This window comes from Corvus moneduloides, chromosome 3 (assembly GCF_009650955.1).
Source record: "Corvus moneduloides isolate bCorMon1 chromosome 3, bCorMon1.pri, whole genome shotgun sequence".
In the NCBI taxonomy this organism is placed as follows: domain Eukaryota; kingdom Metazoa; phylum Chordata; class Aves; order Passeriformes; family Corvidae; genus Corvus; species Corvus moneduloides.
Genome location: NC_045478.1, coordinates 63,084,926 through 63,111,042, shown reverse-complemented (window position 1 = coordinate 63,111,042; position 26,117 = coordinate 63,084,926). Strand labels below are relative to the sequence as shown.

Sequence of the window (26,117 nt, the reverse complement as noted above, 5' to 3'; positions counted from 1 at the left end):
CTACAATCCTGTGCCTTTCTACTAATAAACTGCTGGGATCTTTGGTGAGATTACAAAATGAGAACACTCTGAAGTTAAAACACATCACTTTTCTGAGGACTGAAAGTGTCCTTTAGTTTATTCAGCCACTCTTCTACCATTTTATAACCTCCACCTTACCAGTGAATGAACTTTCATGCTTGGGAACTGGGGACATTATAGATCAGGAATCAAATCTTTGTAGATTCAAACTGGTAAGGGATAGACCTTATGCTCATAGCTCTTGTAAGGCATTTTGCAAGAGACCTTGTAGAAGATCGAGAAGCTTTCAGCACGTCGCTTACCCTATGGTAGGTGTCCGTGGCCATTCTCCTCTGCATCCATAAAGGTAAAGTGATTTTGACCTTTCTCTGCAAGGACCAGAACCCCAAATTTCCTCACCATACAGACATACTGTGTAGTAGCGCTAGGTACTATACTACAAACCAGGTTTAAATGACTACAGTAACAAACAACTCAGGCTTGTGACTAGCCCAGTCAGATGGCTTTTATGGACACGGATGACTACCTGGTTGCTAATTGTCTCCCTGTTCCTCAGCACAAAAGAAAGTTCTGTCCTCTTAGAAGAGGATTCTATTTCTTACAGTGAGGGACAGCAGATTCATAGGACCTTTCCTGAGAAGCTCAGGGACTGATCAATCCTCTGTCAATGCAAAGTGAGAGCAGGAAGGTGCTTAAAGCTGAAAACATTTCTATCTTCTGTTTCCAGCTCCACTGGCAAAATCTGCTTCTCACTTGTGTGCTATCCTCCATTTCCTTTTCTCATTTCTGTGTGATAGCATTCATGTGAGTCTACATTCACATTCTAATTCAGTGAGTGCAGTTTTGAGGTAAATCTCATGGTCTTCCTCACCGCCTAGGTTTGGCTCATATCATGGTACAATACCTGGGCTGCAAAACCCAGTGTTTGGGGTGGAAATACACTCACAGGAACACATTGCTGTGTGCCAAGAGCTAACCAGTGATCCATTCACAGGACCAAGCCAGACTTAGTCCTGAACCCTAGGTAGCCCTCAACCATGTCCAGTGAGGGGCCCTCAACAAAGATTGCTTTGCTCCATAGATCTTTTCCTGCTGCCTAGCTTGTGTGCACATGGCTGCGAGCTGTAGTTAAGCTTTGCACATCCAAGGACAGACATTTGGTGTTCACAAAATCACAGAATGGTTTGTGTTGGAAGGGACATAATGATCATCTAGTTCCAACCCCCCTGCCATGGGAAGGGACACCTCCCACTACACCAGGTTGCTAAAAACCCTATCAGCCTGTCCTTATTATCATAATATGCTTTTTATGTCTATTTAATAAAATACTCAGATGCTATTGCCCACCACTGAAGTATGTACAGACCACGACTCTTTGACAGAGTGGAACTTCCTAGCCCACAGAAGCATGTGCATGTGCCTGCTCTCTGGAGGTACATGGATGGCATCATCATGAGGCAGGGAACAGGCCAGTACAATGTTTTGTGGCGTGTTACTTTTCTCACCTCTTTCCTTGTGGTTTGAGAGTTGCCACATCCAGTTTGGCTTTCAGTGTTCCTGAAGTTGGCCCATTTTACAATTAGTCCCATTTTACAGAGGCAGAGCTGCAAGCAAATGCTGTAAACCATATCCTGGCCCTCTCCCCTCCCTCTCTGGCAAAACTTTTAGAATCTAAATTCAAACTACTATAATGAACCCTTTAAAACCTCCAGCTTTGTAAGCTCCCTCTGTCTAGCCAGCTGACCAGCACTACTCAGGCAGAGACTTCCCCAAAAATGGGACACTGGCTGAAGAGCCCTATCAATACCATTCAATGAGCACTCTGCTCGCTCCAGGCTGGGAGTGCACTGCAACAGAGCTTCCTTCTGCCCCAGAACATCCCTACCACTACCCTGGTAATGAAAAAGAGTCAAACCCCAAAGTTTCATCCACCTCCCACTTCTTTCTCCTTCCCAGGTGGCTGAACAGACCTCACTCAACCTAACTCCTTTTCTTTCTGTCTGAACAGGTGGCAGAGCCAAACTAAGTATGCAAGCGAAAATTCAGAGAAACAATATGAAACAAACAGGCTGTCCCCATAAAAATCTTCCTTCTCTGCCCACAATCAACACCAGGTGAAACCCATTTAAACTGAACAGTTAGGATTGATATATTTTGAAAAAATCACATCATTAACATTCTCAGAAGTAAGGAAGCTAGAATTTAGTATGTTTAGAGAGTGTACATCTAATTACACTCTTCCAACTTTATTTGTAGTTTTAAAAAATGCATTTAGAAAGCAGTAAAGGAAAGAGAAGGTCTGTCACTATTAAATTTTATCACTTTACTAAACACTACCAGATGCTCAAATACAGAGGAGGTGAAAGAGCCTACTCCAAAGAACTTGGAAATCAAATTTTGCCACATAAAGTAAAATGTACATTTTCTATGCAAGGGCTCTCTGCACTTCAGCTGCACTGATGGATATCAATATTATAGCACACTTCTTGCCTTTGGTCAAAAAATCACTGCAAAACTAAAGGAAGGGTAATTTGAACAGGAGATCAGAACAGGTTTGAAGTGGCCAGTTCTCAAACTTTCATTTATCTCAGAAGTGGCATTTGATTATTAGTGCAAAAGGTAGAGAGACACAGAAACCTTGGAAAGAAGCATATCACTGATGAACATTTTTGTTTTAAGTCAGCTTGTCCGAGGTCAGACGCCTCAGAGTCTGCTGCTTCACAATGTTACTTACTGCAAAGATCACTACTGGGAATGGGAGAATGCCACTCAGTGCCCTCTGCCACAGTTTTCTGGCAACAAACCTGTGGTAAGAGTGATGTTTGTCTTGTGTTTTTAACTTACTGTCCTTTCTTGGGAGTCCAAATGTCTTAGGGAGCAAGGGGCTGGAGCGTATGCTAGTGACTGGCACTTAGTCTCATATTTAGAGAGTAGTTTCCCATTCCTCTTCCATGACCTCTCCCTGTGCATTAAAATAGTGATCTCAACCTCCTCTGTAATCAGGATAGACACATGCAGGTGAAGAGTATTGTGTACAATTTTGATGTCATTAACAGCAATTTTTATTTCTGGAAGATCCTTTAGTTAGTGAAGACTAACGCTTCCTTTGAAGGCTATGAGTATCAAAATTGTGCTCTATCCGATCTATTGTATGCATTTATTTTGAATAATTCAGTATCACCAATATCCTTGATGTGCTCATTGCACAAAGACAGCATCCAAGTGAAAACCTTATGAGGGTAGAGATACAGAAAATACAGTAGAACTGTAAAGCTAGGGATGCAAATTAATATTATTATTTTAACTAATAGTACTTTAGTATGGTAGTTTAAATACCAAGGGAGAATAAGGTGGAGAGAAAATCATGTCCTTGCTTTGGGGCACACGCTTCATGCTGTCCAGCCTTGATGTCTTAAGTTATGTAAAAAGGAGAGAATTTGAAACAATGAATTATGAAAGGGAAAGGCACAAGGCAGGAAAAACGTCCCATGGAAGGGTGATTTTGCTAGAACAAGATTGCAAATCCACAGGGGGTAATTAAGTAGCAGACTTGTACAGTATGTCAGATGTCTTGCATACAAACAAAATCATTTAACATTTTCAGCTCAAGATTTAGGTTGCTCATATGCAAGTGTCTGTTGTTTCTTCCAAAAAGAAAAAAACATACCAAAGGAAATCCTAAAGTAAAGGAGAAAAATTAGCATTCAGTGTCTGGTAGCTCTTTTAATGGCTGACATAGATTTTTCTTAAACTAAACTATTGTTAGCCACTATCCAACCAGCATATTAATGAGAAAATGAATGCCTCTCTAAAAATTTCAGCTACAATGTCACCATAAAAATCAATACATGGCTACACACCATGAATACAGACACAAGCTTGCTTCCAACAGCATGTCTTGACATTCATTATCATAAAACTAACTGGAAAGAACTTCCACTTCTCTGTGTTAAACCTATTTTGTCACACTTTCCTGCCTACCCAGGGCCATACTTGCACAGTCACATTACTTTAAATGGATTGTGATAATACCACATGGCATATAGATCATCGATATGAACAGTGCCTTGCTGGATGTGTAACGTGCTATGGTGTGATACCTGCTAGACAGCGCAGATAAATAGCATAGACTCACTCAGAGGCTAAAAGGCCACGGCGAGGTTTGTGCAGCAGCGGCAGGGGCTGGCGCGGGTGGGACTGAGCAGGGAAGGGACACCGCTGCTGGGACAGAGTGAAGTGACACCAGAGGGCACGCCACGCTGGCCACGGCTCCTGGGGCAGGCTACCACGACAGAGGCCCTCTCTCAGTCACGTCACACCTGCTCCCCTGCTCCATATTTCAGCAGGTAGGAAGCAGCCCGGTCTGGCTCCCGCTGAGGACGATGGAGCACTCCTCTTGCACCCGGGGCACCCGGACTTTTATCCTCACAGCCTCGCCTGAGCCACCACCGCCCCACCTCAGTTCATTCTCATTACAGGAGGAAACTCTACTTGGGCAAGAATACTGATGCCCTGATTAGCCAGCCAGGAGTTGCTTAGGAGCCCATCTCTCCTGGTGGATGCCCCGTTGTCCCAACCCAGCCAAGAGATATTTTGGATTGAATGCTCCGTTGCACTGGAGTGATGGCACATTTAAAATTCCAGCTGAGCTCTCGCACAGGGTAGCCTGCAACCTTATCATTCCTGTCACATGCTTTTGTTTACAGGTAGCACAAATGGAAGGGAGGAAAAACAGATCTCATCATTACTGTGGCTTGATATATGCAAATGTATTCAAGACATGAGATTACCCACTGTGCAGAGACACCTGTAGTATTTAGGGACAACGGATGTGTTGAGTTTCTGCTTTAGCTGAGAATCTTCTGGCTTATGCTGGTTTCTTCCCATTATTAAATCATGCTTCTTTTTTTTTTTAAATTTAATTTTCAAGACTTAACCTTGGGAAATTGCCACTCCACCCTCTTAGCACTTTCTAAGGAAGCCACATAATTTTATGGCTTGCTTCTCATAAAAGACACTTTATAACCCCTGTTACCCAGCTTGTGGAGCAAAGTCAATGTTTCAGCAAGTAAAGTTACTCTTTGACGATTTTAAAAGCCACATGATCGTGGCATATTCAGTTTGCTAGAATGAGCTGCGTCATTAACAAAAGTGGAAATAAAACAGTATCTCTTCCAGGAAAAAAAAAAAGGAAGGATTCTTTTTAAATCATGAAGATTCAATTACATTTAATTATCTTAGCTATCAGTGCAACTCAGTGAGATGATCAGCTCGTATACTTGAATATCCAAGTATCTCTGATTGTTACAGGGATCAGTACATACAATTAGCAAGTACAAGCACAGCAATCAACTGCAGTACTTAAAGTATGACCAACTTAGTATCCCAGATCAAAAAAAAGCATTTATTGATAAAGAGTTGACTAATGGATTAAGTGGAAATGAATCCCATTTCTCTAATCGAATATTTGGGGCTTAATGTTTTCTCATGACCACTCCAAAATACTTTAGACTTTGGAGGAAAAAAAGGTTGTAAGGCTATGGGTAATACTGTATAACTGTACACATCTATACAGCTTCAGGTCCAATGACATCTATATGTAACAACACCTAAATACATTAATCATTTGCCTTTCAATAGGAAAAGATTGTAAAGGACTCCTCTTGGCCAGAGTACAGATAGATATTAGCACTGCTATTGGAGTGTGTTTGTGAGGGAGTCCCATATGTCTATTCCACAAGAAAGCCAGAACTGCTACAGCAGCAACACAAATACTCTCTTGAAAAAGATGAACCAAAAATCACAGAAAATCAAATCATTTTACCTGCTGATTTAAACCAGAAAAGCAAAGTATTTTTATAGACATTCAAATAAATGCTGCTTTTAATTATGCAATTTTCTACAGGCTTGGAAGTGGGTTTTAAGTCCTATGGTATTGTACATCTGTGAAAGAACTGTTAGGTTTTGGAGATTTCAACAGGAAGTCATCATTACTAAGGTATGGAACATAGCTTGCACATCTACATTATAAAACCCATTATGTCAATAACTTTTTTATCATTTATAGGTAACTTCTCTATGTTAGGACCTCATTTTTCACCCCTAGCTTCAGCAACTTTTCAATCATAAGCATGCTTTCAGCCAAGTGTTGATTTTAGGTTTTGCATTTATTCCAATAGCAAATCCATAAGAATATTCCATATGGGACCAAACTTGATTAATGAAGTACCAGACTTTACACCACCATGACACAAACACCTGCTTGTGGTCTCTCTTTTTAATGAACTAAAACCATGTTCCACTGCAGTTAATGCCAGAGACTACCTTGACTTCAGTAGCAGAACACGGTTTTTACTTTAAAATCTGGAGGCTTCCAGGAGATGAAGGAGTTACATTATAAGTTAGCATATATAGTTGAAGCTTCGCTAATACCACGGTAACAACTTCTCCCAGCTGTGTGTCAAGGGACTATTTAAGTCACATCACAATAGATTGAGGATGTCGCTATTGAAGCAGCTGAGTCCACATGTATCAAGCCAGCGATCAGAAACAGGTGTATCTTGTGTGAGCGGAACAGGATGTTGAATAATTCTTGCTGCTGATTTCACAGAGTGGCTGTGATCTGAGAATCCCAGTATACTATGTGTGACATACAAAACTGCTGCTTAACTGAGATTACCTCTTTATAAAAGTGTGTTAGGATTGAGCTCACTGTGCTTTTTTCTTCATAACCCCACAGACTTAGCAGTGTTACATGAGAGTAAAACTAGGAATTAATGAATTATTCCAATCAATTAAGAAATACTTTTGCACAGGTTACACCAAGAAAATTGACAAATTGTTGAATTGTTACAGCCTTTCCTCTGCCTCTTGCACTCAGAAGTCAAGCTGTCCCACAATACATACTGCACATACTCTCAAGCTATTGGGCAACAACACTGCAACATGCAGGTTAGGGTATCTGTGACCTAATGAAAACAAACATTTACCCTTCTGAATGAAAATAAAATTTGTCCCTTTGTCATTGTTCAGGTGGTGACACATTCCTCTGGAGTCCTTGAGCTTCACATGAAGAAACATGGCTTTAAAATGGGAGCTGGTCAGTATATCTTTCTACAGTGTCCATCTGTCTCACAGCTGGAGTGGCACCCTTTCACCCTCACCTCAGCTCCCGAGGAGGAATACTTCAGTGTCCACATACGAGTTGTTGGGGATTGGACTGCAGCCCTTTTCAAGGCCTTTGGAGCAGAGGAAAAAGCTTTCAAGGAATTGTGGATGTTACCAAGGTTTGAACAAGAGACTATATATTTTAAAATGTTACTTCTACATTTTAAAATAAATGTTAATATTTTAACTTTAATTAATTTTGCATGTTTTTTTTATGATACATAATTAGATTATAGTTCAGGATTCATAAATACAGCATTATGCTAAAAAACACCACAAACAAATAGCCATGAACTGGGGCCAGCAGCTACCAAGAGGATGTGATGACTAATCCAAGATTTAAAGTCCATGTCAATGGACTACCATCTAGATCTCTAATACCTATATGTACACCTAAAGATCTCTATTTTGAATTATGATTGTTTAATAAATGACGCTGGAAAATATCTGCTAGATTTGTGCCTCTATGCTTACACTCATGCTCTGATGGTGCCCATCACTTACCATCCAAAATTCCAGCTTTTCCCTTTCAGTTACTTAGATAATCTGTGGTCCCTGAAACTTCTGCCTAAAACTTACTTCTTTCTGACAGTCTCCTTCGATGCTGTCTCCATTTGCTGAACTCTGCTCCACTTTATAAACATTATTTGTGTTCAAATCCTGTATCTGCATCATCTTAACACAAGCAAAAAGTTGATGGTCTCTTGCTCCAAGTTAGCAGGCATCCTCTGAGCCATCCCAACTTACTCCAGCTAAGGACATGGCTCTATACATAATGGATTCAAACCATGTAGCTCTGCCCCTGCATTGCTTGCAGGAATAGGGGAGATTTTCAGCAACGAAGAGCCCAGCACAGGATCATTTAAATTCTGGTGGAGTGTGTAGGGCCTGGGACCAGAGGGACTGATTTCCCCCTGGAAAGTTTATAGACCCCATGAGCTGCAGAGGTTTGCTAGAGGGTGGGTGCAGAGAAGAAAGTCTGGTCCAGTCCTTGCATTGTATCAGTTAATAAGAATTAGAAATGAAATCAGAGCCTTTGTTAAAGGCAACTGGAATGAGATGTATGGCATTTCAGCAGAACTGGAGCAAAAATTGTTCAAAGTGATTGACAGCAAGTGTAAAAAATGAGAAAGAGAAAAACGTTATCAAATGTTGCTTGCCATAATGCAGGGCTGAAATTAACAATACTTTCATATATAAACACTCTTCTTTTTAATCTTGTTGGGGTGCCTAATGACATCATTCAGTTGCTTTCTTGCTATGTACTAAAACCAATATTTCAATAGTTAAACTAGCAATAAAGCAAAAACCAGATCTTTTTCACAGTTTCAACATCTAAAGATATACACCAAATTGGTGACTATATTAAAAAATAACATTTAGCAGAAACTGAGCAGATGTAGCAACCAAGTAATAAGGTAGGGTTAAGAACAAAACGTGTTTTTTAATTAATAAAAGAAGATTACAATAAAATGTTCATGCATATCTATAGGTAGCAAAGGCAGTTGTGATTTCTGACCAGTTTGGGAGCTAAAACCATAGAATACACTATTTCTGTGAAGATAATCAAGTTCTATATTATGTCACTTAAGGATTTTGGCTGACTTAATTGCTGTTTTAATACATTGCCCCAAAATCTAACTTCTCTTACAGTCAGGAGTACTACACAATCATCATGGTGATCAGCAAATGTTTAAACTCAAAAAATAATCATAGAATCTGTTAATGATACTTTTTCAAAACTAAATATTTCTCCTGCCTTCCCCATAAGTATAATTTCTTTTCTAATGAAATTGTGGACATGGATACGATGAATATGGACAATCCAAACTACAGCTAGAAAGTCCATAGCCCTATTTTCTACTTCTCTTTGGCAAATGCAAATGTAATATTTTTTGTCACTTTGTTTACTGTCTTTACCTTCCTCCACTCTGTCTAGATCAAATAAATGAGTTGCATAGCTCAGTTTCTCCTCCTCCTCTTTCTCCTCGCTGTTTGTCTGAGGCTTTGTATTTGGCTAAGCTGTATAGCTATGGCTGAAGAAGGCATTCAAACCAGTGATGGGATCTCTGTCACCTGAGGATTTAGGAGCAGACTGACAAGACAAATCTCTCCAAGGAATGATTCAGAAATAATTGAACCTGTCTTATAGCACAGCAACAGACTAGAGAATCCTTGAAATTTCTTCCAGATCAATTTTTTCTCAATCTACTGACAACGAGAATTGCTTCCAGCCTCACATTGAACTACATAGAAAGTTTATCTGAAAGCTGCTCTTAGGCACTATACATATATACCATAAATTAACCATATTTTACAGGAAGTTTTGAGTGCTCAAAAAATACTGGGCTGGGCAATAATCTAAATAATTGCATACATTAAAAAAAAAAAAAATTCTTTATGTCTAAGGTCAGATTTCCAGAAGTTATGCCAGAGTAGCTGTTTTTTTTGCTACCGCACTTGCAGAGTATTCTGAATATTGAAATAAAAGGGAAAATGTTTGCTGGGGCTTTTAAAAAACTAACAATAAGGTTTGAGATATATTGCGTCCCTATATTTGTGTGTAGCATCGCTTGGGGATCCCCCTTTCTCTTCCTATTAAAACACTTAATTTTAATTATGTGTGCCTATTTGTTTATAGTATTTGAGAATAAATTTTAAGGATGGTTCATGCAATAAAGAACAAAAAACAACAGAAAATCTAAAAGGAAGAAAAAACTTTTTTTCTTTCTAAGGACTGGGTGTTAGTGAAACCATCTTCCAGAGCGTGTATGTTGTATAAAGACAGGCTGGAAAGAGCACTCCAAACTACTGTGTGCATTTACACTTCATGTTGCTAAAGGAATGAATCTGATTATTCAGTTACCTTTTTCATCTCTAATTTTGACCAAAAGTAATTTCTTGGCATCAGCAACATTGATTACAGGAGGTAGTAACATACACAAGCATTTGTCCTTACATGTTTTGTCTTTACATCAGATACTAAGTACAGTATTATGCCAAAAATGTATTCCTGAAATACTGCTTTTTCAGAAAGAGCTGAGAAAATAGTAGTACCCTTGCATATGATGACCTTTTTCTTGCCTTCCCTTTTATTACTTTAACTCAAATACGGAACTTTTAAAAATGATTAATATAATCTGTTCCTCTTCATTTTGATATGTACAATATAACAAATAAAGCTCTAAAACAGGATGCTTTTCAGTAATTCATAATTAAGTATGCAAATTCCACAGCTAAATTTGGACATGCAATTATATGACTAATCACATTTCAGAAAGCCAGAAAATTGCAATTGCATGCTTAAATAGATGGCCAGGCCCCAAACCCACACGGGTGCTCTTGTTCTCTCACTTCAGAAAAGACAGTTGCTTTGCTATTAAATGGCAACCACTGAAAATTAAATGTATTTGTACAGACAATTTATGTGCCATCTTAGACATATCTCCTCTCTTTTATTTTAACAGCAATTCAGTTTCGAAAATGCACAGCCCAACAAATGTTAACCTTTCTGTCACTTTGTGCGTTGTTGACTCTTGACTAAATGTCTTGTTGCTGTAGACTGGCTGTGGATGGACCATATGGATCTGCAACCACAGACATCTTCCGTTACCAAGTCAGTGTGTGCATTGCAGCAGGAATTGGAGTCACGCCATTTGCCTCTGTTTTAAAATCCATTTGGTACAAATGCTGCAACCCTAACACAGTACTGGCACTGCAGAAGGTAGGTGGGAAAGTTTATTGCTTCATTAAAAAGTTCCACAAGTGAGCCTACTTAGCCAGGGGAGAGAGGCAATTCAGAGCTAGAGGCTCACTTGAGTGCTTTAACTCTGAGAAGCAGCCACTCCCTTTTCAGTTGCCTTAGGAACTGTTGTGGGGTGAAGTCTCCTGAATTCACTGTGATTCCCCAGGAAAGAAGGTAGCTCTAGCTGCAGTGTTTTTAGTAAAAGTTGAAGAATCAGATTTTCAATAGCAACTGGAGATAACTGTGGAATGTCTTTCATAGCTAGACAGATAATTAGAGAGCTACAAGAGAAACTTACCCTCTTTCTTACCAAAAATAAATCCTGCAATGTCATCTCAATCAGAAGTGAAGGGCAGCACTTGCTCTTTGCCTAGCTGCAAGTTTCATGAGGATCCTTTGGCAGTGTGTCCTGGTCCAGAATGCTGCATTCAGCAACCATTTTCTGCTTTTCTCACATTGCAAAGTCAGGATATTGACCAGCATAGAAGGAATAAAAAAGGCATTTAAGCTCCAGATGAGATGCATATATCAAGATGCATATTACTCTATCAAACCACTTTAATTATTTTGTTGAAAAAATATATTTGGGTCTATAAGGAAAAGATGGCACCCATTAAATTAACATACTCTTGATTTTCTAACCTGTTATATACCTTCTGCTGATGGCATGTGAGGCAGCACTGGGGGAGGCTAGGTGAAGAAGAGACAGTAGGTGAAGTGGGGTGAGGGCAAGAAGGTAACATAGAAAAAAAATCAGCATTAAACGTTCTCTTCCATACCCATCATGGCAAGTGGTAGCTTGTGGACATTACAGCTTCTTTTAGCCCATTTTCCACTGTAAAAGCTGAATCAGGAAGTGTTCAACATTTTGCATTTAAGGACAAACATTGAAATTGCATTGGAGTGGACAGATCTCTGAAAGGGTCAATACATACGGAGCTGATTGCAGGACCAAGGGGCTGATCTTTTTAAATGAAAGAGTGTTAGAACTGGCATCTTAATGACAAGCTGCCACTGAAAAAGCATCTGGGATTTTAGTAACTGAGGAGTTGAGGACAGGTTCAAATCGCCAGGGGGGATCTTTGAGGCAGAAAAAGCACTGAGGAGGGAGGGAAATAAAAATAGAAATACATGCTATATGTGAAAAGAAGTGTATTTGCAAACACTACGATTGTACCAGGATGATCTTTTCCACTGGAAGGAGAGCTATGCATATGCATATAAACTTTATATATGTATATTATGTATATTCTACATGTATACAAGTAAAAGTGTTGTTATTATTGTCATTGCTGCTATCTTAAGAGGAAAAGAACAGAATTTAACTATGCTTCAACAGTATACCTGAGGGTGTTCATTCATAGCTTAGGGAGAATCTCGGGTAAGTGTGCCTGAAAAAATAAATGCATCATGCATTCTGTCATGGTTTTCTGCTAGAGTGTTCACTTTTTCTAAATTCCTGTGAAATACAAAATTATCAGGATTGCCTTTTTCTTATATGTTGGCTTCCTTATTGGTGCAGTGGGAATAGCAATGTTTATTTTTCATAGGTGTTATGAGGCTAAATTTCATCAGTGCTTGTAAAATATTTTGAATGTGTGGATAAAAGGTCATGGGGAAGTTCATAGCATTACTTAAAAAAATTTAGCAGTCATCTCAGTGAGAGTGATTAATCTCAGGGTAGCTCCACATTTTTTTTTCCATTGGTTAAAAGCTTCCACTTGTGGTATAATTACAAATAATTTAATCTTCCTCAAAGTATTCAGCACTCTCTTTCTGCCATGATGAGTACCATAGAAATGTCTATTAAGGAAATAAATAAGAGGTTTTTCTTTTTTTTAACAACTTCATTTTGATTTGAGTACAGCTATCATTACGCTTATTGAACGAATATTTCTTAGTGTTGCCCACATATGGTTGAGATATAAATACTCATAGTTTCCATAATGTCTGCAGCTGTATAATTTAAAAAACCCAACAAATCAAAAGGACTACACATTTATCTAATTGATTCTTCACAATTAAATAGCCTTAGAGCCCTCATTTCCCCATCATTTTTTTGCATGTACTGCTAGTCATGGCTGGAAAGTTTCTACTGGCTTTAGTTATGCATAATATGTTGGGGTTTTTTTCCCTTCACATTAGTGGTCTCATTTTTCAGATCAATTGCTACTGAAATTGATAAAATTGTACTGATCCATCAGATTCTAGTGCTAGAAAACATTTTCTCTTCCCTACAAAAGACATAAGAAAGGTCCTACTGAGTACCGCCAAATATCCATCTAGCCCAGTATCCTGTCTCCAACAGTGGCTCTTTATGAACACCTAGAGAAAAGTATACAGACCAGAAAAATCATATGGTGATTGGTTTTTAGGGGACACTTTCTCACCATTGAGCAACTCGTAGCTCAGTAACACCTTGATATGAGAGCTGTACCTCTGTCGTTAATATCCCTTTGTAGCTTTTACTTCCATGAAGTAGTCTAATTGTTTTCTGAATCCATGTAGACATTAGACAACCATAACATGTTGTGGCACTAAGTTCAGCTACATACTGAGAAGAAAACAAAATCAGCCTCTTCCATTTGTTTTGAGACCAACTTCCCTGCCTGAGGTAAATCCCTGCCCCAGTCCGTAGCCTTCTGCACAAAAATCTTGTCTTGAAGACCCAAAAATCTAGACTCTTTCTTCTGTCAAATGTAACCATCTTTCTGATCTTATCTGAGAACAGTTAAAGCTTTTTGCTTCATATTTAGGAATATGGATTTGAACCTTGTCATGCATTTATAGGAAAGGCTGTTTGCTGCCACCCTAACTTGAAGTCAGTGCCTCCTGTAGGCTGCCAAACCCCCACATGCCCCAGGCTGCAGGCACTGCTGTGCCTTACCTGGAGTGGCTCCCTGAATTAATTACACTGGGGAAGACCTCTGATTTTTTTTTGTATGCTACAGCCCACAGGTAATGTAGTACACTCAAGAGCAGGAAGGACTGGATGCTTGCAGCGAGGTGCCCAGCTACAGGTTTAAGAGATTTTTGCAGGGATTTTCATGTCTACGATGGAGCAGCAAGAGTCAGGGATGAGAGATGTCCTCCTTGGACACCCCTTTAGTGAAAAGCTGGCTTTGCCCAGAGCTACAGGTCCAACTCTGCCTTCAGGGAGCAGGGAGAAACAGACGGCTGCTTATCAACAAATAATTATTAATGACTTCCCTCATGATGGAAGCTGATTTACCAAGAACATTCTTTCACCTTACAGGAAAGAGGTAACACAGCTCTTGCTCTTGTCCGTTGTACAAAATTCAGGATGTGGGAAACTGAAGGATAAATACCCATGAATTGCAAGGGAGCAGAGCATTACAGAAATAAACGACTACTCAACCCCCTGCATCACAGATCTGATTAATAGCAATACTGCATCTAACTCAATTTGCAAAAAGAGCACTTGGAAAATTTAAGATAGTTTGCTTGGGCAAGCCATCAAACTGATGAATGCAATTGATGGTAGTAGGGTGGGTGGAGACAAATGAAACATAAATCTAAACCAGATTTTTAAGGGTCCTAAAGAATTGCAGTCAGTTAATAGTATGAGGCTTATAAGAAAAAAACGGATTCAGAATAATTTTTGATTATAGAAATGCACTGGTGCTACTTTATTCTACTGTTTTAATAAGGATTAATTTTTTTGGTTCATTTATTGTATTTTAATTGTACATGTAATATGTTGTGCTATGCTATGGACAGTCAGTGTAAAGAAAGGAAGACTTCTTTGTAAACACCATTTATTTTAACATATTAGACTAGAAGTCCTCTTTGATAAAAGGGAAACTAATTCCTTTTACCCGTAGGCCATCCTTCTTCACCATCTCTTTTCTTTCTAAGATTATAATCACAGCCAAGAAGAATACTTTGTATAATGACAGTCTTTCTTCATCACCAAATGCTCGCCACCTGTAACACGAAAATAAGAGGCAACTCAATGGGTGCCGTGGGATGAGCTTAAGGAATGTCTGCAGCTTCAGAAAGCTGCATCCTTTCCTGAGAGGGCTGTGCCAGAGGTGGCTTGACCCAGCTGGTTGGACTGGCAACAGCCAGTTGACTGTGACAGCCAGGCCTGCAAACAGCTAAAAGCACTCCTTCAAGATCCATAGTCTGATGTTCTGGAAACCAGTTCCCCAAGTTGAAGACCATATTGTCTCAGCTCACTGGCTAGCTTTTTCTTCCTCCTTCTCTGAATGTGCTTATCCCCCAGTCCTGCCCACATGCTCCCAGTTGCTACCCCATGGACAATTCTTTATTTGTTTAGAAATACATATCTCCTCTCCATACACATGTACTAAATATACATTTCCACAAAATGAACTGCTGAAAAAACTTGAGAAATAAGATGATCAAGTAGAGTCTGGGGGAAGAAATTTCACACTATAAATCAACAGCTATGGTGTGATACAGACTGACAGCACTCAGTGGGCTGATTTTCGAGGTGCTGAGGATATAGAACAAGTGGGGACTTTAGGACTCAGAGACAAAAAAGCTACATAAAGGTTAAGGCTATAAATCTTACCTAGTTTTGGTAATTTAAAATAATCCTCCTGTTGGCCACAAATATGAAATTCTATAAAGTCAGTGGGCTTGCTTTTTCCTGATAACCTATGCCAGTGTAAATCAGCAGCAACCCCCCTCCATAAAGCAATGAGTTCATATTTAAGGCAAAGTATTGAAACAGAAGGGGAAAAAGCAAACAGCCAAGATGGTTAGTACTAAAGTTCTACAGACAGTCTTATTCCTGGGCTGTAAAGATACCCTACTTAACCCTGAATGCCTTATCTCTGTTTCTGGGATCATACATCATTTATATTTCTTACATAAACCACAGATGGTCCCTTATAGTACACTCAGATCTAGGAAGCATCTCAAATTACTGTTAGTGTCTTTTACCAAATCTCCACTGAAGCATGGTATTACCACGTTTTTCTCCCACCACCTTACCAGAAGTCTGACAACCTAGTATATTAAATCTTCGGGAAATCTCTTTATAGGTTTCTGGTTTCTTTCTTTGGTTTTTCACTTCAGAAGTGTCCAATACGCATTTTTACCTCATTGATCCTGTGGAAAAGGGCTACAATTTCCAAAACATCAGAGTTACCACAACGATTGCTTTGGGGACATACCTTCCAGGTCACCTTTGAGATTGCAGTACAATAAAAGACAGAGGGGCTGGTGAGCAGAAAAGGAGATCAGCTGGAGGAAGCTAAGGGATTTTGCAACAAAATAAAAATCACAGTCACAATAAAATAAGTTCCAATTATCCAGTTTTTATAAGCTTAAACATTGTCTTTCATGCTGTTCCTTTTACATCTGAAATTGTGTATTTTCAGACTTCCTCCATGTTTGTGAATTACATCTTTGGATAAATTATGAAAATACACAGCCTGCAGAGGCCCATTCAAGGTTTGGCACCATCTGGTCAAAAATAATGTTGGAGTGTGTGGCAAGAGCTACAGAATTCAAGTAATAAGAATTGCAATGAGATTTGTCTTGTAATTGCACTGCAGACTGCCATCAGGGTAGTGCCTGGGCAGACAGGCTGGGAATTTCAGACATTCATCCTCTGGGTAGTACAGGAACTCACAGTGGAGTCATCTCTACATCTGGATAGGCTTCATACAAGGCACTGAGCTGAAACCAGGGGATGGACTGGTCCCAGTCTTCTACACAGCACAGCACTGCTAGAGGAGATTTCCAATTGGGAAATCCTGACTGTGATGAAGACTCCTTAAGGTAATTCCTGATAGGCCTAGGAGGGCCTGAGTCTCAGTGCATCGATAAGACCCGGACAAGGGAATCTCATCAGTCCTGAGGCAGTTCCTGTTGCAAAATTTACTAACTTGTACACAGACCAGACATTTGCAAATGGTCATCAGAAACCATTCCTGCAGAAATGGTCATACAGGACAGCCTTCTAGAAATAGCTAATTAGTTACAAGATGTTTTATATGCAGTTAAGACAACAGATCACAATAGATCATGCACATGCAGGAGTGGTCACAATAATCCCTTGACAGCTGGCTATAAAAACTGCACAGAAGAAGGTTCTTGTGGACTCTCACTGTTCCAGCTGAAGATGCCAGAGGAAGGATTCTTGAAATAGAAACTTATCATCATATGGACAATGACTAACCATCTTCTTTGAAAGATTTTTTTCCTATGCAAGCATTACCTTATGCCAAGATATTAATAAATTAGCTTCTTTCTTTAAAAAAACCCCAAAACTCTGCTATAGTTTTGATTTACTTCAGTAGAGTAGGAAAAATAAGCCATAGGAATGATTAAAGGATGCCTCTCAGTGACAGATCCCAGGAATGTTTGGTTTGCCATAGACACAATTATAGGATGGCTTGATCCCAGCCTCTAATTTCTACCTGCAGAAAAAACTTTGATAACAGGCTCTCCAACCCAATAGACAACAAACAAAAAAAGATGAAAAATGAAACTAGTGAAATCTGGATGAGAGAAACTGTATCAATTTTTGATAGAGAGGAGCGTTTCAAACAATAGAAAACTGATCAAGAGATAGCGGTCCATTTTACCCCTTTGGCAACTGTAAATTCAGTTTCAGGTTTGTCTAGGAACTAGAAAAGAATTATAGATTCAGGTTTCTCTAGGAACCAGATGCTCCAATTTAAACATTAAATATATTTTTTAAAAACGGGAATAGGGACATTGTCTCACCTGTTTTATACAGGGTATATGACTTGAAGAACAAAACTATCTTTTGGCAACATCAACAGTTAACCTATGGCTAAGTCTTGAGGAACAAGGAATTCTTTGTGTCAATGCTGAATGAAACTGAAATTAAATAAATCCAAATTTTCAAATAATCATCAAGTTATTTGCAAGAAATGAAGGGCTAGGTATTACAAATCAAAGCTGAGATGCACTGGCAGGGGTATATGGGAAGCTCGTCCATTGCCTATTTTCACTAGCACATTAATATATTCACTCATTGTTTAGGATGAAAATCAAATTTTTAAATCATCAAAATTACATGTAATGATGTTTACAATAAATTTAGAGTGGAGAAGAGTCAAACACTATATGGTTAATGAGTTGAGCCAGTAATTCAGAAGTTTCATTGAAAGTTTGCTTCTTGTTAAATCTCTTTACTTTATTTGACAGGTTTATTTTTACTGGATTTGTCGAGACCCATCAGCGTTTGAGTGGTTTGCTGATCTTCTGTTCCATTTGGAAACAAAAATGGCTGAAAAATGGAAAAATGATTTTCTAAGCTATCATATATTTCTTACTGGCTGGGATGAAAGTCAGGTAATAATGAAACTGTTACAAGTCTGAGTTAATGTACCTTGCTTTTCCAGTATGGTAACATATGGAACAGGAACAGCTGAATAAATAAATGATGGATGAAGGAGAGAGACAAAGAACTGTAAATATGAAGACACTAAGATGTCTGTTTGCTTCTCACATTTAGGAAAACAGGAATGGAGAAATCAAGCCAGTGATTCTTCCACTCCTACATCTTGCCTTGGGCGAAGATGGTTACCCGGTGTCTCACAGAAAAGTGCATAGAGCTTTCAGGAGCTCGTCAAGGGACATTTTCTCTACGTCTTAGGAACAGTCTTTCATTAGATTCTGGCATTTTTGTACTGAAACATGGAGGGTTGTCTAAAAAGTGTAGGTTTCATTTACTCCTATTATTTACTGTAATTTCTGTTGTGCACATCCATATATATATATCCAGTGCATTTTTGAAAACTGCTGCACTTGGAACATTTTGGCAAACAACTTCACGGTCTAATTCATGTTGTTTGAAAAGACATTTTCTCTGATTGACTATGAATTTGCCATCTCATAATTTCATTGGATCATACCACCTCAGGCACTTAATTCTTAGACTGGGTCAATATTATTCAACTTCTTTAGTCTTTACCTAAACACAAATGTGTTGATTTTCTCTCTCTCTCTCTTTCCTTTTTAATGGATCACTCACACCATGCAGTGATTAAGTTAGGCACCTGCCAGAAAAACGCTCACAGGAAAGTCTTTGCTCTACTTTTTTATTTCCTGCTGTCTCTGTTGAATGACTGTCTAGTAGAGATGAAAAAAATACAGATTTCATAGAGCTTTTCCTTTTCTGCCTCTGCTGATACAAAAACCCCATTGTTTCTTTCTTCTTTTCTTAGAGCTTCTGACAAGTAATAAGGTATGTGCATAAAGCTGTATTCAGAAAAATCCACTCCCATTGTGAAGTATACCGCAGTTACAGAAACTACTGCTCTGCATTAGCAATATCACAGGGTATTACCTAAAACCTGCTGTTAAAGAAGCTATTGGGGACAAACACAAAGTTGTCCTAACAAAACACAAAGTTGCCCTCATCTCTCAACTATCACCTCACTTCGCTCTTGGGCAAACATCAGGCCAGAAGTCAGGTAGGGTGACAACTGTTCTCGCTGGGGCATCTGTCTCTCTTCACTCGTGTGCCCTGCACTCTTTTGAAGGGCCTTCTTCTTCTCTTCAACCCTATCATCTATCTCCACGCCTGTCGGAGGAATGGTCTTCAGTGGCTTTTCCTCCTACTCTGACCTGGGCACTGTGCTCAGTAACAGCCTCACCTTCTTCAGATACCCACAAAGCTCCCTCATCTTACAGGACTTACTTATTCTTAGTAAATTCCTGTTCACTCCTCAAAATTTGAGCTTCAGCACCAGTAATATTTGAGTGATATTTTACTTCTCCCCTAGCAAAAATCAAAACATTCTCTGCATTCTCTCCCTGTCTCACCATACAGATGACCAGTAGTCAAGTGAAGCTGAACCCGAGGAGGATGGGCATTTTTCACCGTCTAGCACATCCTCCTTTACTGACATGTGTCTCCTCCTCAGATATGTTTGTTCAATGCTTTGAGCTCTTTGCAGACTCCATGTTGGCAACAGATGGTCAAGCAGATAAGGCACATGGTCTGCCTCTGCTTGGACGGGCACTCGTGTTTCAGCCTGTTGCTCCCTGCAATACCCCTGAGTCTCCTAGGCAGTTTTAACACTGTGAGCAATTGCAAAAGCTAATACCAAAAATTCTGGGAAACTTCCACTTAATGGGAACAGCCCATCTTCTCAATGGGACAGTTTTGCTGCAAACAATTCAAAAAATCTGCTGGTTTTTACCTCCCACACTCACCAAACACTTTAAGTTCTTTCTTACACTATTTCAAGTCCTTCATGACAGTGGCTCAAACTAACAAGAAGAAGCTTTTAGAAACATGACATCTTGTGACAACTTTGCTTGACGAGAATAATTGTTTTGGTAAGGAACACGGAAAACTCATTAGAAGAAGAAATAAACAGTATTCCCAGGAAATGGATCTAAATTCCAGCCACTGCTTCTGCAAAAGAAGATAACGATGCTTAGTTCATGCTAGGGCCTGGACTAAATGCAAAGCCCATCTTTAAACTTACTTTCCTCCAGTAATTTCTTGGCAGTGACAGCAATGATGATAGTCTGTAGTGGAAACAAGCATATTACTCCTACCTAATGGCAGTACAATTAGGAGTGACAGTGGTTTTTGTTTTTAAATGCACCTGGGAAGTACTCAGCATAGTAATGGGTGTAATATAGGAGCTGAAGGACAGTAAATGCCCATGAAAATCAGGATTTCTGTCCTGGCACCTGGGAGTGATGCAGCTCACTTGAAGTGGATCACCTGAGGTGATCCACTCTTTGCACGTGCCTCCACCTGAGGAGAAAAGTCAAAACATTGAGGGTTTTACACAGAATCACAGAATATTTAGGGATGGAAGAGACCTCGTGAGATCCTCCAGCCCAACCCCCCTGCCAAGGCAGGCTCACCTAGAGCAGGTTACACAGGGACTTGTCCAGGAGGGTTTTGGATATCTCCAGAGAGGACTCCACAACCTCCCTGGGCAGCCTCCTCCAGTGCTCTGCCACCCTCAGCATAAGGAAGTTCTTTCTCTTATTGAGATGAAACTCTCGAGTTTTAGTTTATGGCCATTGCTCCTCATCCTGCCACTGGACACCACCAAAAATAGTCTGGCACCATCCTCCTGACAGGTGCCTTTGAGATATTTACATGCATTAATGAGATCCCCTCTCAGTCTTCTCTTCCCTAGACTAAACAGGCCTAGCTCCCATAGTCTCTCCTCATAAGAGAGATGCTCCAGACCCCTCATCATCTGGGTGGTTCTCTGCTGGACCCCTGTTTTTACCCCTGCTGAGCTGGTATATCCACTGTCTTTTCCATCAGCACTGGAATGCCTGGACTTGCGTCTTAGGCACTTTTGGAAGTGCTTTTTACAATTCTAGTAATATTGTGAACTCTCGAATACCCCTCTCCCTCTCCCTCTCCCTCTCCCTCTCCCTCTCCCTCTCCCTCTTCTCCCATTTGATAATTGCACGGTTTCCTTTCCCTCATTCCACCTTTCCCAGCAAAGCAGCATTATTGCTTTTGCCTCTTACTTGGAATACATGTTGTTGATTCTAAAATTATCTTGTAAATTTGCCTTTAGGCTACTCACATAGCTCTACACCGTGATGACAAGATGGATGTAATTACTGGTTTGAGACAGAAAACCTGTTACGGAAGGCCAAACTGGGACAATGAGTTCAAGCAACTAGCTGAAAACCATCCTAGGTAAGGCAGGCTGGTTTCTAACCTTGTTAGGTAACTCTTCTCTCAGCATAAACAGTGGGAGGAGGGGAGAGAAAACCCTTCTAAATGACCCTTTTAAAATAATTTCTTCTTTTTTGCTGTGTGGAAAGAAGATTTATGCTTAATGAAGCTTTTAATGAAGAAATCTCGGAAAGAGAATGCCAATAAAATCTAATTTTTGGACAAGAAAATCTAATATTTAGAAGTATTTCAATATCCTGGCCTTTGTCCAGATATAATTGAAACACACAATCCAATTACTGTTCTGCACAAAGGACAAAGTAGCATTAATTTCCCTTGAAGATGGTTATTAAAGAGATAAACTGTGATTTTTTTCTTATGATGTCAAGGATATGTTTGTTCCCCTAACATATTTGGCTGCTCTTGCAAGACTATGCTGTTCTGTTATTAGTTCATCTCTGCTGGCAAAGACAGTTCATTTGAACTTGGTGGATTTGCTAGTGGTCTGAGAAAAGCTTCTTTGTTCCTGAAAGCCTTTGAAGCAAGAATTTGAAATATTTTGTGTTCAGCAGTAGAAAATTCCAGAATCTTTGTGACTTTGTGATTTCCAAACATTTACCTGTTAATGCAAAATAAAGGCTTGCACTTGGGAGACAGAGATACAAAAAGAAAAAGGAGAAAACTTTTTTTAAAAGATGAAAAAGACCCAAGAAAAAGCTGAAAGGGAGGAGATCAAAGAGAATACAGTAAGCTACAAGAATACCATAAAATTGCAAAAATAACAGTAATAGAGAATTCACTTGATGGAGGTCAAAATAAATACAATCAGGAAATATGAAAGATTGAAAGCATAAAAAGGCCAAGAAATAGAAAATATGACTTTTGAAAGACCTTTCATAGGGATTCTACTATATAAACAGCTTTTAAAGTTATATTTGAAACACTACTTTTTGTTAGTTACTTTTGTTAAGTACAGATGAGACAAAAAGTTTTTCTGCTGCTTAAGGGGGAGATGGGCATTAGCTTTCTATACTGGATCTTGAGGTAGTTCTGTAGAAAGCCAGTCCTAAACTGACAGAAAAATCTCCATTTTTTTCCTGAACCTAGATGCCCATGTTTATGGTCAATGTCCAACCTTTTAAAGAAAACCTTGCATGAGATAGGGATTCCTAATGAGAAAAGAATACCCTATTTTTTCTTGCTCTGAGTTATAGAAGATTCAAGAGTCAAACTGAAGAGTTTCTACTGTGTAATGAAACAATCAGTTTTAGGAACTGACTAAATTTTGGGCCCCTGCACCTAGGTTGACAGAGTTCCCCTTGGCTGCAACAGTGTCTTTTAGCAGATTAGCAGGAATACACCGCGGCAGGTTAAACCTGGTGCAACTGAGCACCAGAGCAATATGGGCATGACTGCTGGGGGCTATGGCTTGGGCACCAAAATCATATCCACAGCCCCTTTGCTTCTTTAGAGGAGCAAACATTTTAAACTCATGCTATCACTTGTCACTTCCTCTGCGTTTATGCAGACTGAGCTTTCCCCAGCAGCACAGCACGTGTGCATCTGTGTTTGCATATACGTTTTAAAACAATAAGTGTAGTGTACTTGGAGGCAAACCCTTTAGGCAGTTTCTAGCAGGCAACCAGGTTACCAGCTCCCTGTAATGCTTGTGCGCATATGAACACAATTGTTTGTTTCATTTGTCATGTTCTTATTTTATAAGAAGTACCTATTTACAAATATTAAATCAGCCATTTTAAAATTGTTTGGCAGAAAAGTGTTAGACGTGGTGGGGAGGGGGGAGGAGAAGAAAACTCAGAAGTAACTGAGCATTTTGTATATTTTTTAGGAAAAAAATTAACTCAGCTGGAGAAAAAGCACTTAAAATTTTCAGTGCAAGCAGTATGTTTGCCTCTCTGATTGAGAAAGATATGAAGATCAAAACCAAAGAGCTACCATTTAAAACAGTCTGTGACCTCTAATATAGCAATCCTAATAAATAATGTAATAAGACATAATAAACATGAAAGTATTAAAATTATTATTCTCTAATGCAGCAACACAAATTATACAGTATGTAACACAAAATATACAGTAACACAAGATTTTTCAAATGCATTTCTCAAAAAGCCATTTGAAAAGATGCAAAGCTGGAGGCAGCCAAAAGGTACAGTGTATCCATTTACCCTGCTACTCTCATGTTTTTTGTTGTTATTGTGATTACAGCAACAGTATTGGTGTATTCTTCTGTGGACCCAAGGCTCTCTCTAAGATCCTGCAAAAGACATGCAATTCATACTCGTCAGTTGATCCAAGAGGAGTTCAGTTTCACTATAACAAAGAAAGTTTCTAGGCTGTACTTCTTAACTGTACATAGATATTACCAAATTGTGTATGTTTTATCACCTTCTCCCATCCTCTACTCATTCGGCAGCATTCAGACCAGATATTGAGAGTTCCAAATTGAAAGAGCAAATTGACTTCAGTGGAAACATGCCATCCTATGCCAACTAAAGAATTGGACCCCTTCCCTAGCCTTTTCATTGCTTACTTAATGATGCTATGAATCCCTCTACACTGTGTGAAAAAACCCACAAACCATAACCTTTGAAGAAAAAGGCATGAGTAAAATGGACATTTAGAACTGTACTTTGCTGTTGTGTACGACTGCAAGCAATACATTCCTGCTGTTTAAATCATGCCCATTGAAACCATTTGCCTTCCTGGTGTCTGATTTTACACTCATACTGCACATACATCCATACCCACACTACATTTGTGCCATAGCAATACTATTTCTATACACCCTTTCAAATTCCAAAGGAACAAATTAGTTTTGCCCTACCAAACTATGCACCATTTACACCTGTCATTTCCATGGGAATGGTGTCTGTGTATGCCATGGATCAATATGTACTAAGGAAACTCCAGAAATTTTTGCACTCAGCAAATGCATCTCCTGAGACATGCAACTGAAACCGAGGAAAAAAGTTTCATGACAGAATGAGGTGGGAAGGCACCTCTGGCTTTTACTCAAAACCTCTTGCTCAGAGCGGGTTCTGTGAAAAGAGGAGCAACATTAGCATTCTTCCATTTCTCAGGAATCTTCTCTCATCACCATGACTATTCAAATATAAAGAATCCCTCAAGTTCCCTCAGCACTTGTGGATGCATCCCATCAGTTTCCATGGACTTGTTTAAAATACCCCTAATCTGATCTTCCTTCACTGAGGGTAAGTATGAATTGTTTCAGATCTTCCAGCTTGCCTCAGAAGCCAGGGATCTCTGAATGCAGCCTTATCTGTAAAGACCGAGGCAAAACAGGAATTGAGTACCTCTACCTTTCTCCATGGCTTTGGGCGCCAGGTTCCCCCCCCACTCAGCAGCAAAGCAGCATTTTCCTAGCCTTCCTTTTGCTAATGATGCATGCATAGCAGCTCTTCTTCTTGCCCTTCACTTCTCTCACCAGATTTAACTCCCAATGGGCTTTGGCTTTCCTGACCCCATCCCTGCACACTCATTGTCTCTATTTCCTGCATCACTTGTCCTTTCTTCCATCTCTTGTATGCCTTCTTTTGTGCTTCAGCTCTGTCACGATGGATTTGTTCAACCATACGGGCCTCCTACCACCTTTGACTGGCTTAGTCCACAGCAAGAGGGATCATCTCTGATCCTGGAGAAAGTGGTTCCTGAAAATCCTCCAGTTCCCCTGGAACCCTCTTCTCTCTAGGACCACTCTGCATGGGAAACTTCTAAACATTGAATTCCTCCTGTGTCCTCTCCATGCCATGTGTATTAGTGTAAATGCACTTCAGAAAGGCATCCAGTCATGTGAGTTTTCCAAAAGAGGTGTTAGAGCTTTCCCCACCCTGCCTTTCTGTAGGCACTTGCTAGTTTGCATGGATACCCTCGGAATAGGCCCCCTTCTGCCCTGTTTTTTTGGTTGTGACATCTCTCCTGTTCACATCATCCTGCACACTTTATTTGTTGCTCCAGTCCACCATCATTTGATTGTTGCTCATCCACTCCCTCCCCATCATGCAACATTCCCATAAGCTACAACAGGGAGAAAAAACCTTCCCCTCTGTCCCAGCACAGAAAGTTAAAAACACCCCATATTTGAGTTGGACTGAGGTGTAACAGTTCACTAGGATCATATAATGCATTTATCCAGCCACATAATAAAAATGGGAGATAGGGAACATCCAGTGTATGTCAGCACTTGAATGACAACAAATGACAACATTATATATGAACACTTACCCACAGACAAAGAATGCCCACTAGAGGGGACATAACTGTATAGACAAAAGAAACAGAACAATAAAAATTATGACAGAGAAGACTCCAATATTATTTTATACATCTTCTACTAGGGGATATGGTATGTGTGAACTGAAATTGTTCCACAATATACAGTTGTATTATTGTTAAGTTTAGGGCAATGCATCTTTGTTTTAAAATAGTTGAAGGTTTTTTAAATGCCTGCCTATGTGAAATGATTAATGCAGAGCATACTGTGTAGCAGTAAAGTGAGTAGAG

General features: G+C 39.5%; 1 protein-coding gene across 1 annotated transcript in view; it reads left to right on the top strand.

Moving 5' to 3' along the window:
* Window positions 1-24,569, top strand: part of NOX3 (NADPH oxidase 3) — a 39,687-nt gene extending 15,118 nt beyond the window's left edge. Inside the window, exons 7-13 of the mRNA XM_032101919.1 lie at window positions 2,701-2,830; window positions 5,927-6,019; window positions 7,054-7,307; window positions 10,750-10,912; window positions 18,110-18,256; window positions 21,472-21,596; window positions 23,802-24,569. Coding sequence (XP_031957810.1) covers window positions 2,701-2,830; window positions 5,927-6,019; window positions 7,054-7,307; window positions 10,750-10,912; window positions 18,110-18,256; window positions 21,472-21,596; window positions 23,802-23,928 — 1,039 coding nt within the window. The 3' untranslated portion in view covers window positions 23,929-24,569. The remainder of the gene's footprint in view (window positions 1-2,700; window positions 2,831-5,926; window positions 6,020-7,053; window positions 7,308-10,749; window positions 10,913-18,109; window positions 18,257-21,471; window positions 21,597-23,801) is intronic.
* The last annotated feature ends 1,548 nt before the right edge of the window (window positions 24,570-26,117 follow it).